Source organism: Myotis nattereri (assembly GCF_964212035.1).
Source record: "Myotis nattereri genome assembly, chromosome: 15".
In the NCBI taxonomy this organism is placed as follows: domain Eukaryota; kingdom Metazoa; phylum Chordata; class Mammalia; order Chiroptera; family Vespertilionidae; genus Myotis; species Myotis nattereri.
The window spans coordinates 38,871,460-38,888,472 of NC_138090.1; the positions used below are offsets into that span (position 1 = coordinate 38,871,460).

The 17,013-nt window shown below is 48.5% G+C and overlaps 1 protein-coding gene across 1 annotated transcript in view; it reads left to right on the top strand.

The window, feature by feature from the left end:
- RYR1 (ryanodine receptor 1) overlaps positions 1-17,013 on the top strand; it is a gene marked incomplete at its 5' end in the record, with an annotated part of 127,773 nt that overhangs the window by 33,448 nt on the left and 77,312 nt on the right. Inside the window, 17 exons of the mRNA XM_081106715.1 lie at positions 579-711; positions 1,531-1,691; positions 2,145-2,310; positions 4,327-4,413; positions 4,569-4,795; positions 6,063-6,675; positions 8,132-8,392; positions 8,730-8,930; positions 9,280-9,391; positions 11,401-11,547; positions 13,054-13,327; positions 14,122-14,236; positions 14,323-14,455; positions 14,868-14,962; positions 16,048-16,183; positions 16,369-16,555; positions 16,643-16,751. Of these exons, the coding sequence (XP_080962841.1) occupies positions 579-711; positions 1,531-1,691; positions 2,145-2,310; positions 4,327-4,413; positions 4,569-4,795; positions 6,063-6,675; positions 8,132-8,392; positions 8,730-8,930; positions 9,280-9,391; positions 11,401-11,547; positions 13,054-13,327; positions 14,122-14,236; positions 14,323-14,455; positions 14,868-14,962; positions 16,048-16,183; positions 16,369-16,555; positions 16,643-16,751 (3,157 nt within the window). The remainder of the gene's footprint in view (positions 1-578; positions 712-1,530; positions 1,692-2,144; positions 2,311-4,326; positions 4,414-4,568; positions 4,796-6,062; positions 6,676-8,131; positions 8,393-8,729; positions 8,931-9,279; positions 9,392-11,400; positions 11,548-13,053; positions 13,328-14,121; positions 14,237-14,322; positions 14,456-14,867; positions 14,963-16,047; positions 16,184-16,368; positions 16,556-16,642; positions 16,752-17,013) is intronic.

Here is a 17,013-nt window from a genome sequence, read left to right on the forward strand (position 1 = left end):
TTCTGTGTCTCATATGTACCCCCAAAACTATTTCAAGGGATGCCCTCAGAAGGCATTAAACTTGAATTGAAATCAGCTTTCCCCCTACTATGGTAGTGGTTTTCAATGGGTAGTTCTGTGTCTTTTGGGGTGTTTGGAAATGATGGAAGATTTCGATTATCACAGTTTGGGTTATCAAGCTGCTCCTAGGGTCTCCATCGATTCTACTTGCTTTCAGTGTACCAGACAGTGCCACACAAGAAGAATGGTCCTTTCTCAAATTCCTTTAACACCCATATGAGAAATGCATATGAGAAATGCTGACATAGGGGGACCACTGTAGCCCCCAAGGGAAGCTCCACGTTCCCAGATGCTCCTCTAAATGTGGGTCAACCAGCATTCACACGCACAGAGTGCAGCGCTTTCAGGATGGATTAGGCTGTCATAGTTGGGAATTCTATCCTCTAGGAGTAAGGCCTTGGGTATGAGAAACAGGATGTAGTTAGGACAGATGTGGGGAGCATGAATGTGTAGTCAGGAGGATTGGAGGGCTGGGCTTGAGAGCTAGTCCTTACGCAACTTCTCCTCCCCACCACCAGGTTCTTATTCAAGGCCAAAAAGGCTGCCATGATGACCCAGCCACCAGCCACTCCGGCTCTGCCCCGACTCCCTCGAGAGGTGGTACCTGCTGATAACCGTGATGACCCTGAGATCATCCTCAACACCACCACGGTATGAACCAAGGACCTTCCACTTTAGAAACCTCTCAGATTTTAGAATTTCATGTTGTGATCCCCAGTAACTGCCATACCTCAATATACACTGGAGACCTCAAAATACAGCACATACTGATTTAATCCTTTGAACTCCTAGGTCCATAGAGCCTAAAAATTGTGGGAATCACTGTGAAGCTATAAAGCATACTAATATAACTCCCAGGGACCTAAAAACATCCAAGGGATAAACCAATATAAACTTGGGGCCCCAATATTTGTATTCACCCATATAAACTCAATATATCCAAATTTAAGTTATTCTAGTATATTCCTGGGAACCAAAATTTATAATTATTCCAATAGTTTTGGGATTCCCCAAATCTGGAATATTTTCTGAGACAAACAGTCATGTTAGGATCATGGGTTATCTGGGTGCCATTTGGGTCTTGTCAAAAAGCTCTATGGTTTTTTCCATCAGTAAAATGGTAATTGTAAGGTTATTACAATTGATGGTAATTGTAAGGATTAAGTGAGTTAACTTGTGAGCTAATTAGTGATCTGTTTGTTAGCCATTGTTTATGTGTAACTTTGCTATAACCTGAGGAGAGACCCAAACTTGGGGATATCACAAAATACTCCGAAAGGATTCCCGAGTTTAGAAATACATCAATAAACACAGAAACAGAGGGACATAAACCCAAGGGGTCTCAAATCTGGAAACTGGTTAAACTCCCAGAAGACACTGAGAATCCAGAGAAACCCACTTAAAGTCCCAGGGAAGCCCTCTGTCACCATTCTTTTGGACTGACCACTGATCTTCCCTTTGCCTCTCCAGTACTATTACTCCGTGAGGGTCTTTGCTGGCCAGGAACCCAGCTGCGTGTGGGTGGGCTGGGTCACCCCTGACTACCATCAGCACGACATGAACTTCGACCTCACCAAGGTCCGGGCAGTGACAGTGACCATGGGGGATGAACAAGGCAACGTCCATAGCAGGTGCCAGGGAGGGGCGGGGACTGTGGGAGGCGGGACGTCAGCACTGGGCACCTGGCTCAGAAGTTTCCCTCCTACTTTTCCTGTTTATTTTCTTCCAATGGCTTCTGTTCTGCTTTTTTTCTTTCTCCTCTCCTTTTTCCATTTCTTCTTTTCTGTTTACTCCTCCTTTTTCATCTCACCCTCTTCTTTCTACCTCACCTTCTTTCTCTGTTCTCTCCTCTTTGCTCCCCTTCCTTCTTCTCCTTCCAGAACATCCCACCAGCTTCTAAGAATTCTAGCTCTGAGGAGCTCAGGGTCTGGGGTGATGGGTTTTAGTGCTCAGGTCTGCAGGTGGTGGAGGTTTGGGGATGAGCCCTGAGGTCACGGTATTCTAGGAGCTTGGGGAAGGAGGTACTCAGGGTCCAGAATGCTTTGGCTGAGGACCCATGCACTGACCACCCCTGTCTCCTCCAGCCTCAAGTGCAGCAACTGCTACATGGTGTGGGGCGGAGACTTTGTGAGCTCCGGGCAGCAGGGCCGGATCAGCCACACAGACCTTGTCATTGGCTGCCTGGTGGACTTGGCCACTGGCCTAATGACCTTTACAGCCAATGGCAAAGAGAGCAACACCTTTTTCCAGGTGAGCCCATACCTTTCAACTTAGCAATAGTATCATGTCCCAGCATCCTGGGACAACCTTCCCAGACACCCCTGGAGTCCAGACCTTTAAAAAACAGGACAAAAACAGCACCTAAAACAAAAACAAAACAAAGAGAACCTACTCTGTCCTCAAGACAGGCCAGAGCTGGCAGGCCACAGGGAAAGTCTAGTTGAACCACCCAGTGAACTGAGGCCCAGAAAGGAGACAAAACATAGCCTTGATCTGAGAGAGAGGTTTGTATTCCCTATTAGGATGGATGCCACCAGTGGCCACCTTTTCACCAATCAGGGAACACCCTAGATGGGCCAGAATCCTAAGGTGGACTTTTCCTTTCAACTTTTTATTATGAAAAATTTCAAGTGTACAGCAAAATTAAAGGGATTGTACAGTGAATACCCATTTCCCACTACCAAGAATCTACCATCCATATTTTACTACAATGGCTTTATGTCATATTTATTCTCCTGTCCACCCATTAATCCATCTAAATTATGGTCCCTGGATCAGCAGTGTCTGTATCACCTGAGAGTTTGTTAAAATACAGAATCTCTACAAAAAATACTCAGCAAAACTAATCATCAGACAAACCACAATGAGATATCACCTCACACCTGTCAGAATGGCTATTTTCAGTAAATCAGCAAGTGTTGGTGAGGATGTGGAGAAAAGGGAACCCTCCTGCACTACTGGTGGGAATGCAAATTGGTGCAGCCACTGTGGAAAACAGTATGGAGGTTCCTCAAAAAAATTCAAGATAGAACTACCATGTGACCCAGTGATCCCACTTCTGGGTATTTATCTGAAGAAATACAAACGCTAATTTGAAAAGACACATTACCTCTGTGTTCATTGCAGCATTATTTACATGATCCAAGATATGGAAGCAACTTAAGTGTCCACTGATAGACAAGTGGATAAAGATGTGGTACAGACATACAATGGAACACTACTCAGTCATAAAAAGAATGAAATCAGGGCATTTGTGACAACATGGATTGACCTAGAGGATATTATGCTACCAAGAAAGACAAATACCATAAGGTTTCACCTATATGTGGAATCTAAAAACCAAAATACACAAACAAACAAAACAGAAACAAATTCATAGGTACAGAGAACAAACATGGTTGCCAGATGGGAGAGGGGTTGGAATGAAAATGGTGAAGGAATTCAGAAGTACAAATTGTCAGTTATAAAAATAGTCATAGGGTGTAAAGCATAGGGAATATAGGCAATAATACTGTAATATTATAATAACTATGTTGTTAAGTGAGTACTAGACTTATTGGGGTGATTACTTTGTAAGGTATATCACTATGCTGTACATCTAAAAATAGTATACTACTTGTATGTCAGTGGTAAATGAAAAAAAATTGTTTTAAGAAAAATGCAGAATCTAACCTCTCCCCAGACCCACTAACTTGGAATGTGCACTTTGACAAAGCCCAGGGGACTCTGTGCACACTGCCATCTGAACAGTATGGGCCTAGTTCCCACTGTGGTGTCATCTGAACATTTTCCTCTGTCCTCTGTATTTCCTGTAAACTGGGAGTGGTGCAGAGGTGCGGTTAGATTCAGGGTTGGTTTTGGCAAGGCTGTTTCCAGATGGTGGTGTTTGTGGTGGAGGCTGGGTGGGTTCCACTGGGAAGATCAGAAGTGCTGGGGGCAGGGGGAATCAGGATGCTTTCGGGAGTTGGGAGAATGCGCATGCTTGGGAGAGAAATGGGAAAGGCATTCGTGGTGGGGGACATGATGTGGACAGAGACCCAGGCGACAGACTGCCCCGGTGGAGTTGGAGGAACTTGACCTGGCTGGATCAGGGGCAGGGCAGCCCAAGCGTGGCTTCGGGGCCATTGTGGAGCCTCCAGTGCCTTAGTTTGGATCTGCAGGTGCCAGCAGGATCAGGATGGGACAATCAGCCCCAGAGTTTGGGTTCCAGAGTCAACACCACCTGCAGCTCACCCTCTTCCTCGCCCTGCCGTTATCCCTTGCCAGGTGGAACCCAACACGAAGCTCTTTCCTGCTGTCTTTGTCCTGCCCACCCACCAGAATGTCATCCAATTTGAGTTGGGGAAGCAGAAGGTAAGAGTGCAGTGATGGGACAGGCGGAGGTGGGAGGTGTGGGAGGCCAGGCTGGAAAAGTAGCTGTAGGGGAGGGGGCAATCTGGGAGGTCTCCCTGGAAGCAGGGTGGCAGGATGGAGGGCTGGGAATCCTGACCAGTGCACTGTGCCCCCAGAACATCATGCCGCTGTCTGCCGCCATGTTTCTGAGCGAGCGCAAGAACCCAGCCCCGCAGTGCCCACCAAGGCTCGAGGTGCAGATGCTGATGCCCATCTCGTGGAGCCGCATGCCCAACCACTTCCTGCAGGTGGACACGCAGCGTGCTGGAGAGCGACTGGGCTGGGCCGTGGAGTGCCAGGAGCCACTGATCATGATGGCGCTGCACATCCCTGAGGAGAACCGGTCAGGGTCCCCTGGCTGCAAGATGGGGGGGGGGGGTGGTGTCAGCAGCAGCGGGGGTCTGGGTCTAACTCAGTGCACCCCCTCCACACTACCCTGGGACTCCAGACAACACTCTGGAAGGCCCAGACCTACCTTACTGTCGCCAGATAACACCCCAGGGAACCTTAGATCCATTTCAGTGGGCTCCAGACACACCTCATGGGACCCAGATGCAACCCAGGCCTTCCCAGATACACTCCAAGGAACTCCAGACCCACCTCAAGAGGTCCTAGGTCCTTCTCAGGGGACCACAGACCCACCTCAGGGGACCATAGAAAACATCCCAAGGGCCCCAGACCCACTTTACAGGGCTCCAAACCCATGGTAGGGAGCCCAGATCCATATCAAAGAGCCCACTCCCCCAAGGAGCCTCAAGTGCACATCGGAGGGTCCTGGGCATTCCTTGGGGAGGTCTGGGTGCACTGCAGGGTCTCTCGGGCACACCCCATGGATCTCTTCGAACCCACTCCAGGGGACCCAGACACACCTGGGTGGACATGGATCACAGGAATATTCTTAAGGACTCTGAACATGGCCAGGAATCCCAGGCTCACCCAGGAGGTTCCCAACATGCCTCATCTTTCCTTTATTCATTCATCTGACAAATAGCTTCGAGCTCTTCTTATGTAATTGATGGCATTCCAGGCTGTAGAACATCAAGCCCTGTGAACAAACATTTTAGTAATGCTAATGTATAACTCAGTGGGCTCACACCCATCCCCAGGGGCCAGACACATCCATTTATTCAGTCAACAAATATTTATTGAACACCTATTATGTGCTACGTCCTGTTTAGATGCTGGGGAATACAGAAAGAAAAAGAAAAACACCCAAACAGACTGACATGGCCTCCCCTAGCAGCATTTACTCTAGTGGTGCTCACACATAACCAGGATCTCAGACCTACTCTGGGAGGGAGCGCGTCAGGCTCGATTCTGGGTCCCAGATACATGTCGGAGTCACAAGATCTTCTCGGTAGAGTCTCAGATACCCCAGAGTGACAGACATTCCCAGGGCACCCCAGATCCCTTAGGGACTTCCAGAACCATTCAGAGACTCCTAAACCCAGTTCCATAGACCGCACAGAACCTTGGCCCAGCAGAACACTGGGATTCCCTGCTGGGGCCGCCAAAACTCACCTACACACCTCTTTGCCTCTCTGTGGTTTGTGTCTGTCTCCCACCTCTTCTGCCTGCTCTGTTCTGTCTGTGGCTCATCTTTGCCACAGGTGCATGGACATCCTGGAGCTGTCGGAGCGCCTGAACCTGCAGCGCTTCCACTCCCACACACTCCGCCTCTACCGCGCAGTGTGCGCCCTGGGCAACAACCGCGTGGCGCATGCTCTGTGCAGCCACGTGGACCAGGCGCAGCTGCTGCACGCCCTGGAAGACGCGCACCTGCCTGGCCCTCTGCGCGCTGGCTACTACGACCTCCTCATCAGCATCCACCTGGAGAGTGCCTGCCGCAGCCGTCGCTCCATGCTCTCCGAGTACATCGTGCCCCTCACGCCTGAGACCCGAACAATCACCCTCTTCCCACCTGGAAAAAGCACGGATAATGGTCCCCGCCGCCACGGCTTGCCTGGCGTGGGCATCACCACCTCCCTGCGACCTCCACACCATTTCTCACCGCCTTGTTTCGTGTCTGCCCTGACAGCTACTGGGATGGCAGAAGCTCCAGCCCGCCTCAGCCCCAGCATCCCGCTGGAGGCCCTGCGGGACAAAGCACTGAGAATGCTGGGGGAGGCAGTGCGCGATGGTGGGCAGCACGCACGAGACCCTGTCGGGGGCTCTGTGGAGTTCCAGTTTGTCCCTGTGCTCAAGCTTGTGTCCACGCTGCTGGTAATGGCGTCCTCCTGCTTTCCTCTGCCCCAGTCTTCCACATTCCAAATTATCTGTTCATACAGGCATCGACTCCCCTTCCATTTATGCATCTAATCGCCTATTCATCTCTCCATCTATACAATCTCCACCTTTCAATTTATCCCTCCATTATCTACTCATCCTTCATTCACTTTTCCTTCCATTCATTAATCTGTCATCTATTCATATATTTATTAAGCTTTTATTTCCATTCATCCTCCCAATCAACCACCATTCATACATCTATTTATTTTTCCATTCTCCAACCATATACATCCATCCATGTGTCAATCTGTCCAGCTTTCATTCTAGTTTTCCATTTAGCCTTCTATTCACTCATACATCAGTTCATTCACCATGCCATTTATTCATCAATCTATCAACCATTTACTTACTAACCTAACTTTCTTTCCATACATCCTATTTCCACTGGTGCATCTATACATCCATATATACATCCATGCACCATCACAGATTTATCCATTCTTCATTATCCACTTACCTGTCCACCCATACATATATCTGTCTATCCATAAGTATTTTTCACCCATCCACCTACCTATGAATCACCTACAACCACCTACACTTACTCATCTACTCACCCATCCACCCAATCTCCATCTTCTATTCATCCCTTATTTCATGTACCCTTTTATTCACATACCCATCTAATGATTCATTCATATGCCTATCCACAAATTCATCCAACTTTTCATTCATAAATTCATCCATCCATACCACCTTATTCCATGACTACTTACCTATTTATCTATTTACCCATACACTCATTTACTTGCTCATGCATCTATCAAACAATCCATTCACCTACCCACCTATCCATATGTCATTTATCCTCTGTCATCTTTTCACCTCTCATCTCTTCTTTCACTTTTAACTTCACCTCTCCATTCCTTATCCACCCTCCATCTTTCTTCTCCCCTTCAAACCCTTACTATTCCATCCATTAACTCAGCCACCCAGTTCTTCCCCCATTCATCCATGTTTCTCTTTCTCACTTCTTCTTCCCTTTTATCTACCCAATTTCCTTCCATCTGTTAGCATCTCCATTATGTTGATTGAGAACTGGCATATGCTGGAAGCTATAAGGGCCTCCATCAGGTATAGGGTGTGTACTGTTCCAGAGGCACATATGCTCATGCTTGGGAGAATAGACACTTGGGAAGGGAAAGGTGCTCATATTTAGCTATGTGGTCTGGGCCATGTGGGTGGGACACAGGATAAGGATTTGAGGGGATCTTAAGGAGGATGAATGTCAGGGCAGAGAAATGTCATTCCTGGTTGTGAGAGGAGCCATATATCCAATGCAGGAATGAACCTGCCCACATGCAGGAAAAGCAGATCTGGGAAATGATGCTGGGACTTACTTATGGAGGCTCTGCAGGCCACAGTGAAGGACCCAAGCTTTGTCCTGTAGGTGATGGGCGTCTTTGGCGATGAGGATGTGAAACAGATATTGAAGATGATTGAGCCTGAAGTATTCACTGAGGAACAAGAGGAAGAGGAGGAAGAGGAGGAGGAGGAAGAAGATGAAGAGGAGAAGGAGGAGGACGAGGAGGAAGAGTCACAGGAGAAGGAAGATGAGGAGAAAGAGGAAGAGGAGACAGCAGAAGAGGAAAAAGAAGGCTTGGAGGAGGGGCTTCTCCAGATGAAGTTGCCGGAGTCTGTGAAATTACAGGTGGGCTGGTTCTTTTAATTTTCCAACCTCCATTCATCTGGGGTGGGAGACACAGTGGTGAGGCTTGAGTCGGATTTATTCTGAGGCAGTGGGAGCTGTGAAAGTGCATAAAGCAGTGAAGTGCTGCTGGCTTGAAATTATCTCTCTGGTTTCCAAGTGGGAAATGAATTGGAGAAATGAGACCATGAAGAAGTCTGATTTACGGATCCAGGCAAGAAATGATGGTGGCTGGACTAGGTCAGAGTCCCTGAGAGGAGGAGAGAAAGCAAGAAAAGTTTCAAGGAAGTCCTCATGGTCTGACCACCATCCTTCCTAATGCATGGTTGTTCTCCCACAGATGTGCCACCTGCTGGAATATTTCTGTGACCGAGAGCTGCAGCACCGAGTAGAGTCCCTGGCAGCCTTTGCAGAGTACTACGTGGACAAGCTCCAGGCCAACCAGCGGGACCGCTATGGCCTCCTCATGAAAGCCTTCACCATGTCTGCAGCTGAGACTGCCCGACGTACTCGCGAATTCCGTTCCCCACCCCAGGAGCAGGTCCTCTGACCCCTGACCCTGGTTGGCCTTACTGTCTAAACCCCAACCTCAACTTCTCCCCTACTCATATCACCAATGGTACTTGACCTCTAAACTTGCTCTTGATCTCTGACCCTATTGATATACTTATCTCTTACTGTCCTACCTGTCTCCGGATGAACTTGACCTCTGAGTCATCCAGACTGACCCTGACCCATTACGAGCGTCTAGTCTCCCATATATTCCTCGTTAACGTATACTTTGGCCCATGACCTTAGACAGGAGCTCACAGTCAAATCTTTTATCCTTGATCACAGTGTTTCTGCTCTGGGGTCTCTGACCCTCATTCTGACCTTTGACCTTCTCCTAGATCAACATGCTAGTGCACTTTAAAGATGGTCAGGAAGAGGAAGAATGTCCTCTCCCTGAAGAGATTCGACAGGATTTGCTCAAATTTCATCAAGACCTGCTGGCACACTGTGGTAAGGAGAAGGCACCAGAAAATCTTCCTCCCAAACTTTTCCTTGAGACCTCCCCTGAAGCTACCCTAAGACTTCCTGATCTTAAACATCTAGCAGCGGTTCTCAACCTGTGGGTCACAACCCCTGAAAATACATCCTGCATATCAGATATTTACATTATGATTCATAACAGTAGCAAAATTACAGTTATGAAATAGCAATGAAAATAATTTTATGGTTGGGGGTCACCACAACATGAGGAACTGTATTAAAGGGTCACAGCATTAGAAGGTTGAGAACCACTGATAGAGTATTGTACTGTGTAACTGTTGGTTGGTTGAATGAATGAATGAGTGAATGAATAGATGTATTGGTGAATAGATAGATGATGAGAGGGAGGATATGTTTATATAGGTATTTGGGTGGATGTGTATATGGATGGGTGGCTATTGGCAGAGGGATGAGAGTGGAGAGATGGCTGACTGGAACGATGGATGGATTGTTCCGGATGAGAAGTCAGCTGACAATCTTGCTGAGATTTCCATATAATGTATTGTTTTTCTCTGTCTGGCTTTTAATTTTTATTTTTATCTTTGTCTTTACACAGTTTGAGTATGATGTGTCTAGGTGTGGAGCTCTTTGAGTTTATCCTACTTGGAGTTTAATTTCTTTTTTAAACAATGTATTTTTATTGATTTCAGAGAGGAAGGAAGAGGGAGAGAGAGACAGAAACATCCATGATAGGAGAGAACCATGGATGGGCTGCCTTCTGCAAGTCCCCCACTGGGGATCCAGCCCACAACCTGGGCATGTGCCCCTGACCAGAATCGAACCTGGGACCTTTCAGTTCACAGGTCAATGCTCTATCCACTGAGCCAAACCAGCTAGGGCTGGAGTTTAATTTCTTGGATGTGCAGATTAATATTTTTCATCAAATTTGGAACCTTTTGGTCATATTTCTCCAAATATTTCTTTCTGCCCCTTTTTCTGCTTTTATTCTGGGACTCCCAATATGCATATATTGATATACTATATGGTGTCCTACAGGTCTGAACCTGTTGGTTTTTCTTCATTATTTTTCTGTTTTTCAGACTAGACTATCTCTATTGTCCTACCTTCAAGTTCACTAATTCTTTCTCCTGCCAGCTCAAATATGTGGTCATATCCTAGCTGGTTTGGCTCAGTGGATAGAGTGTTGGCCTGCGGAATAAAGGGTCCCAGGTTCAATTCCAGTCAAGGGCACATGTCCAGGTTGCAGGCTCAATCCCCAGTAAAGGGCATGTAAGAGGCAGTCGATCAATGATTCTCTCTCATTGATGTTTCTACCTCTCTCTCCCTCTCCCTTCCTCTTTGAAATCAATAACAAATATATACACATATTTTTTTAAAAAATCTATTAACCTTTTTTTTAAAAAAATGTGGTCATACCTCTCTAGTGATTTTTAAAATTGTTTTTGTACTTTCCAACTCCCGAATTTCTATGTGGTTATTTTTTTATATTACCTACCTCATTATTAATATTCTCTATTTGATGAGTCATTGTCATCATACTTCTCTGTGATACTTCAAACATGCCCTAGCCGGTTTGGCTCAGTGGATAGAGCATTGACTTGAGGACTGAAGGGTCCCAGGTTTGATTCCAGTCAAGGGCACATGCCCAGGTTGCAGACTTGATCCCCAGTAGGGAGCGTGCAGGAGGCAGCCGATCAATGATTCTCTCTCATTGATGTTTCTATCTGTCTTTTTTTCTCCCTTCCTCTCTGATATCAATAAAAATATATTAAAAAATAAAAACTTCAGACATGGTTTCCTTTAGCTCTGTGAACATATTTACAGTAGCTGGTTTAAAAGACAAAGTCTTCAAAGAGTGAATAAATGAAAAAAGCATGTGGACATATAAAGAAATAAATGAAAAAAACCATGAATGCATGCATGAATAAATGAACAGATGAAGGAATGAAAAAGTGAATGGTTAACTTTACGAATAGCAAACAGAGAGTGACACTCCATTCATCCTTGACCACCTCCAGGAATTCAGCTGGAGGGGAAGGAGGAGGAACCAGAGGAAGAGGTCACCCTGGGGAGCCGCCTGATGAGCCTGTTGGAGAAAGTGCGGCTGGTGAAGAAGAAGGAGGAGAAACCTGAGGAGGAGCTGCCTGCTGAGGAGAGCAAACCCCGTGAGAACTGGGCCATTAGGGAGAGGGCTGAGGTGGGCCAGGCAGCCCTGTGCTTGGGGAACCTCTGGGTTCAAGACAGCTATGAGGAGTAGCGCAAGGGAAGGGTAAATGGATATTAGAGAGGAGGAATGGAGGGTGAGGTGAGAGAGGAAGCATGCTGGAGTGGGGCTGCATGTGGACATGTAGACTTCCAAATGTTGGGGCTGCACATTATGTACTGGACCAGGTGGCATATGGCCCTCCCAGAGCAGAGACTCACATCCGTACATGGCAACTCCTGCACCACTGTGGCTTCCATGTCCTTGTGGCTTTGCTTTTTTTTTCTTTACTTTTTTTGGTGAAATGATTACCTGCTGAGGGATTAGAAAAGCAGTTATGATAAATGTTGGGCCAATGGCTTATTATGCAAGCTATGTATTAACCTCATCTCACAAAGGCAGAATCATTGATGTTTTATAGGGTTTATTCTACAACATTCAGGAAACTATTATTGGCCAACTCTGGGCCAGGCAATGTTGGCAGGGCTGGGGAATATATTAGGGCGAAGAGTCAAAGTCCCCACCCTCAAGGAGTTTAGAATATTATGACAGATACATATATTTGCCATAATGTCAGGTGGCCATGGGTTTTAAGAAGAAGAATAAAGTTGAGTGAAAGAAGAGAGAGGGATAAACATGGAGGGGTCCGAATTGGGGGAATGAGGTGTGCAAAAGTCTGGGAAGATTAATTGGTACAGAGAGAACAGCCAGTGCAAAGGGCCTGAGGCAGAGACATGCTTGGTATGTTTAGAGGCAAATGCGGCTTGTGCAAAATGAGTAAGGGGAGAGGGGCAGGAGATGAGGTCAGAAGTGATGGGCCAGAGTGTGGAAGGAAAGTAAGATTAGCACATCACAGGTCATGAATTGACACCATCATTTAATGCCAGTGCCTGGAGGTTTCTTTTAACCCTGAGACACAGAACACATCTGTCTTCTCTCCCAGAAATCCTGGGAAGAAAACGAGTTGGGAGAGAAAGAGGGACAGAGAGATAAATGGATGCTGGCTATAGGAGAGGCGAGGCCTAGGGAGATTCCCAGGGAAAATAGATGTCAAAAGGAGTTGTTTTGACATCATTTTCAAATGATACTGAAATGTTCACAGTTTTTCTTTGTCCCTATTGACCCTTGTGATGAAAAGTTGCCAATATTTTTATAGAACACATAGAATTGAGGCTTGGGCTTTCAGAAGTGCATAATGAAAGCTCATAATAGTGCTCTGGTGTTCTCTAGTGATTTAATTTTTTTTCCTTTTGAAATTTGTAGGAGGCCCTTATGGAAGAAGTACTAGGGTGAAGAGAACACAGAGTCTTAGGGTAATAGAAAAAATCTGCCAGAATCCGGGCACTCCTGCCTCGTGGGGCAGGCAGCTAGTAACTGAGGAGCCACTGGAAAGAGAGGCCCCTTTTACATTGTTTGGGCTCAAAGCCCTGGTCAGGAAATGTGTACTGACCCTGTGTCTCCTTCCTAGAGTCGCTGCAGGAGCTGGTGTCTCACACAGTGGTGCGTTGGGCCCAAGAGGACTTTGTGCAGAGCCCCGAGCTGGTCCGGGCCATGTTCAGCCTCCTGCACCGTCAGTATGATGGGCTCGGGGAGTTGCTGCGCGCCCTGCCCCGGGCTTACACCATCTCGCCATCCTCCATGGTGGATACCATGAGCCTGCTGGAGTGCCTCGGCCAGATCCGCTCGCTGCTCATTGTGCAGATGGGTCCCCAGGAGGAGAACCTCATGATCCAGAGCATTGGGTGAGGCACTGCCCCGTCCTTGACTTTGCAAATCCCAGGGGAAGGGAGGGGAGCTTGTCCCCTGGGCCACATCTTCTGGATATGATAATGTCTCCTTCCTCCACCTCTGCCCCATGCCCCATCCTCAGGGTGATACATTCTTCTGGCAACTAGCCCATCTCCCTAGATCAGTGGTTCTCAACCTTCTGGCCCTTTAAATACAGTTCCTCATGTTGTGACCCAACCATAAAATTATTTTCGTTGCTACTTCATAACTGTAATGTTGCTACTGTTATGAATCATAATGTAAATATCTGATATGCAGGGTGGTCTTAGGCGACCCCTGTGAAAGGGTCGTTCGACCGCCAAAGGGGTCGCGACCCACAGGTTGAGAACCGCTGCCCTAGATACTGTCCCTTCTCCTTACTGTTCCACCTACCCCTGGGATAACAGCTCCTACTCACCTGTGACTGACTCTTGGCACAAAGTCCACCCTGTTGGAGCTACAGTTTCCTCATCTCAAATGGGAAAGGGTCATGCCTACCTTGTAGAGTCCCTGTGTAGCTTTAGTGAGCTCTTGCTTCTAACAATAATAATAGTATTGAGCACTCAGTGTTAAGTGCCTCATTTACTCACTCAGCGAATATTTATTGAGCACCTACTGTGTGCCAGGCCATTTCTAGGCACTTGAGGATACAATGGGCAACATGACAAAGGTCTCCTCCCTAGGCGAGCCCACTTGGTGACGGCTCCCCCAAGAGTCTGGGGGCTCTCCCTGGACTTGGGCCCCACGCAAGAACTACATTTGTCCACAGGAACATCATGAACAACAAAGTTTTCTACCAACACCCAAATCTGATGAGGGCACTGGGCATGCATGAAACAGTCATGGAGGTCATGGTGAATGTCCTTGGGGGTGGCGAATCCAAGGTAAGGGTCCTGCATGGACTGGGGAGCTCAGGGCCAGGAGCCACGGAAGGCAGGCACTGACCACTGGCCCACCCTGCCCACCCCAGGAGATCCGCTTCCCCAAGATGGTGACAAGTTGCTGCCGCTTCCTCTGTTACTTCTGCCGCATTAGCAGGCAGAACCAGCGCTCCATGTTTGACCACCTGAGCTACCTGCTGGAGAACAGTGGCATTGGCCTGGGTGAGAACCCTCTGAGCCTGGTGATGCCTCCCAGAGCCCACTCCTGGCAGTCCATCCAGGCCCCCCTCACTCTCCAATGGCTCACTTATTCATTCAGTAAACACTGACTCTCAACTGCCCTTGGTCTGATCCTGTAATGAGCAGTGCTGGGGACACCCAGACAGCCCTGGGCCTAGCCCTCATGGGGCTAGCCCTCATGGGGCTCATAGTACATCATGGAAGACAGACCCATCCCAGACAGCAATAGCCCAAAGTGGTCAGACTTTGGATGGGGAAGCACAGGACAGAAGAGGCACCCAACACAGGCCGGAAAGGGGTGGTCAGGAAGGGCTTCCCAGAGGGGGTAAGATAAGCAGGAGACAGGTGGCTAAGCACCTCCAAAACGCATTCTCACAACCTCTCGCCCCCACAGGCATGCAGGGCTCCACACCCCTGGACGTGGCAGCTGCCTCTGTCATTGACAACAATGAGCTGGCCTTGGCGTTGCAGGAGCAGGACTTGGAGAAGGTGTGGAGGGAGGAGGCCTGGACCCTGGGGGCACCTGCTGATTCAGGACCCATTATGAGGAGCCATTTTGGATGGTCCAGGATCAAATCAAAAAGAGAATAATTTTCAAGGAAAGATCAGGACCACAGTCACTCACTCGTGGAGCTGAGGGCAAATCCACGCTCCACCCTTCCCAGCTGTGTGGCCTTGGCACATTTCTTGGCCCTCTGTGCCCCTGCTTCTGGGTGTAGCACTGAAGCGCTCCGAGTTCAGAAACTTAGATTTAACCCTCCCCACTCCCTTGCTGCATGGCCTTGGACAAATGGCCTAAACTCTCCAAGCCTCTGTCTGCTCATCTGCAGAATGAATATAATTAAAACAATGTTATAGAGCTGATCAGAGGATTAAATGAATTAACCTGTGAAAGCATTTACAAAACAGTAAATACTCAACAACAGTTACCCACTATTATATTATTTAACAAATGTTTACTGAGCACCTACTATGTGCAGGGCAGTAGGAGTATGGCAGTGACTGAGACAGAAATCCTTGGCTTTGCTCTAGTTGGGGGGATGGATAATAAACAAGATGAATAATAAAAGACATGGTATATTAGCTAGTGATAAGTGTTGAAGAGAGAAAAAAGTAAGCAAGAGAGAAAATTATCATCCAGGTCAGAAGGGTGTCCAAGTTTAAATAAGAGTGATCAGAGAAAGCCTCCGTGAGGTAGTGACATTCAAGTAAAGCTCTGAAGCAGGTGAGGAGCCATGTAGACATCAAGGGTGGAGGGTCTTGTGGGCCACAATGAGGGTTCTGGCTTTTACCATGTGTAATGCACTACCAGAGCATTCTGAGCAGGAGAGGGACATGACCTGATTCAGGTGTTTACAGGGTCCCTCTGACTGAGTGTGGGGGACAGATTTGGGGGTAGCAGGGAGGCCCCACTGATGGCAGGTGGGAAATTAGGGCAGAGGATGAGAGTTGTTGTTTGCAGAGGGTTCCAGAGATAATTGGAGTGCAGAGCACCAGGGATTGGCAGGGACCTGAGCCTCGGGGAGGATGGTAGTGTGGGTCTGGCCTCTGGCTGAGCCCTCCTCTGCCCCCAGGTGGTGTCCTACCTGGCTGGCTGTGGCCTCCAGAGTTGCCCCATGCTCCTGGCCAAAGGGTACCCAGACATTGGCTGGAACCCCTGCGGCGGTGAGCGCTACCTGGATTTTCTGCGTTTTGCTGTCTTCGTCAACGGTGAGGCAGGTGGTGGTGGTGGTGGTGGGACTGGGATCACTCAGGTGTGGCTCACATCTTGAGCTACAAGCCTGGCATGGGCAGGAGGCAGGGTCTGGGCATGAACTCTTGAGGTGCAGGGCCCAAGGCTACCCAGGGAGGGACCCTGGGCTCACAAGGCCTCCTGATCCCACCTGAGCTGCCAGGTGAGAGTGTGGAGGAGAACGCTAATGTGGTGGTGCGGCTACTCATCCGCAAGCCCGAGTGCTTTGGGCCGGCTCTTCGGGGCGAGGGTGGCTCGGGACTGCTGGCTGCCATCGAAGAGGCCATCCGCATCTCTGAGGACCCTGCGAGGGACGGCCCCGGTGTCCGCAGGGACCGGAGGCGTGAGCAGTGAGTCTCCTGCCCCCTCCTCAACAGAACAACCTGCCCTCCTGTGCCCCTTGCTGCCTCCCCAACACCACCGTCCTTCCCCTGCAGCTTTGGGGAGGAGCCCCCTGAGGAAAACCGGGTGCACCTGGGACACGCCATCATGTCCTTCTACGCTGCCTTGATTGATCTTCTTGGACGCTGTGCACCAGAGATGCATGTGAGAACCAAAGACCGAGGGGCGTGCATGGCCTTAAACGCTTCATTCAGGCATTCAACATGGTCCTGAGTTAGGCAATGCTGGGGACACACCAGTGACCAAGATAGCCCCAGACTTCACTCTCCCAGAGCTCCCTGTCCAGTGAGGGGAGACCAGATAGTGAGAACACATGGTAGTCAAGGCTGCTGTGGAGACACACAGGCTGGGGTCAGGGCTGTGTAATCTTGACCCCTGAGTTATCCCCATGAGAAGGATTTCTGCT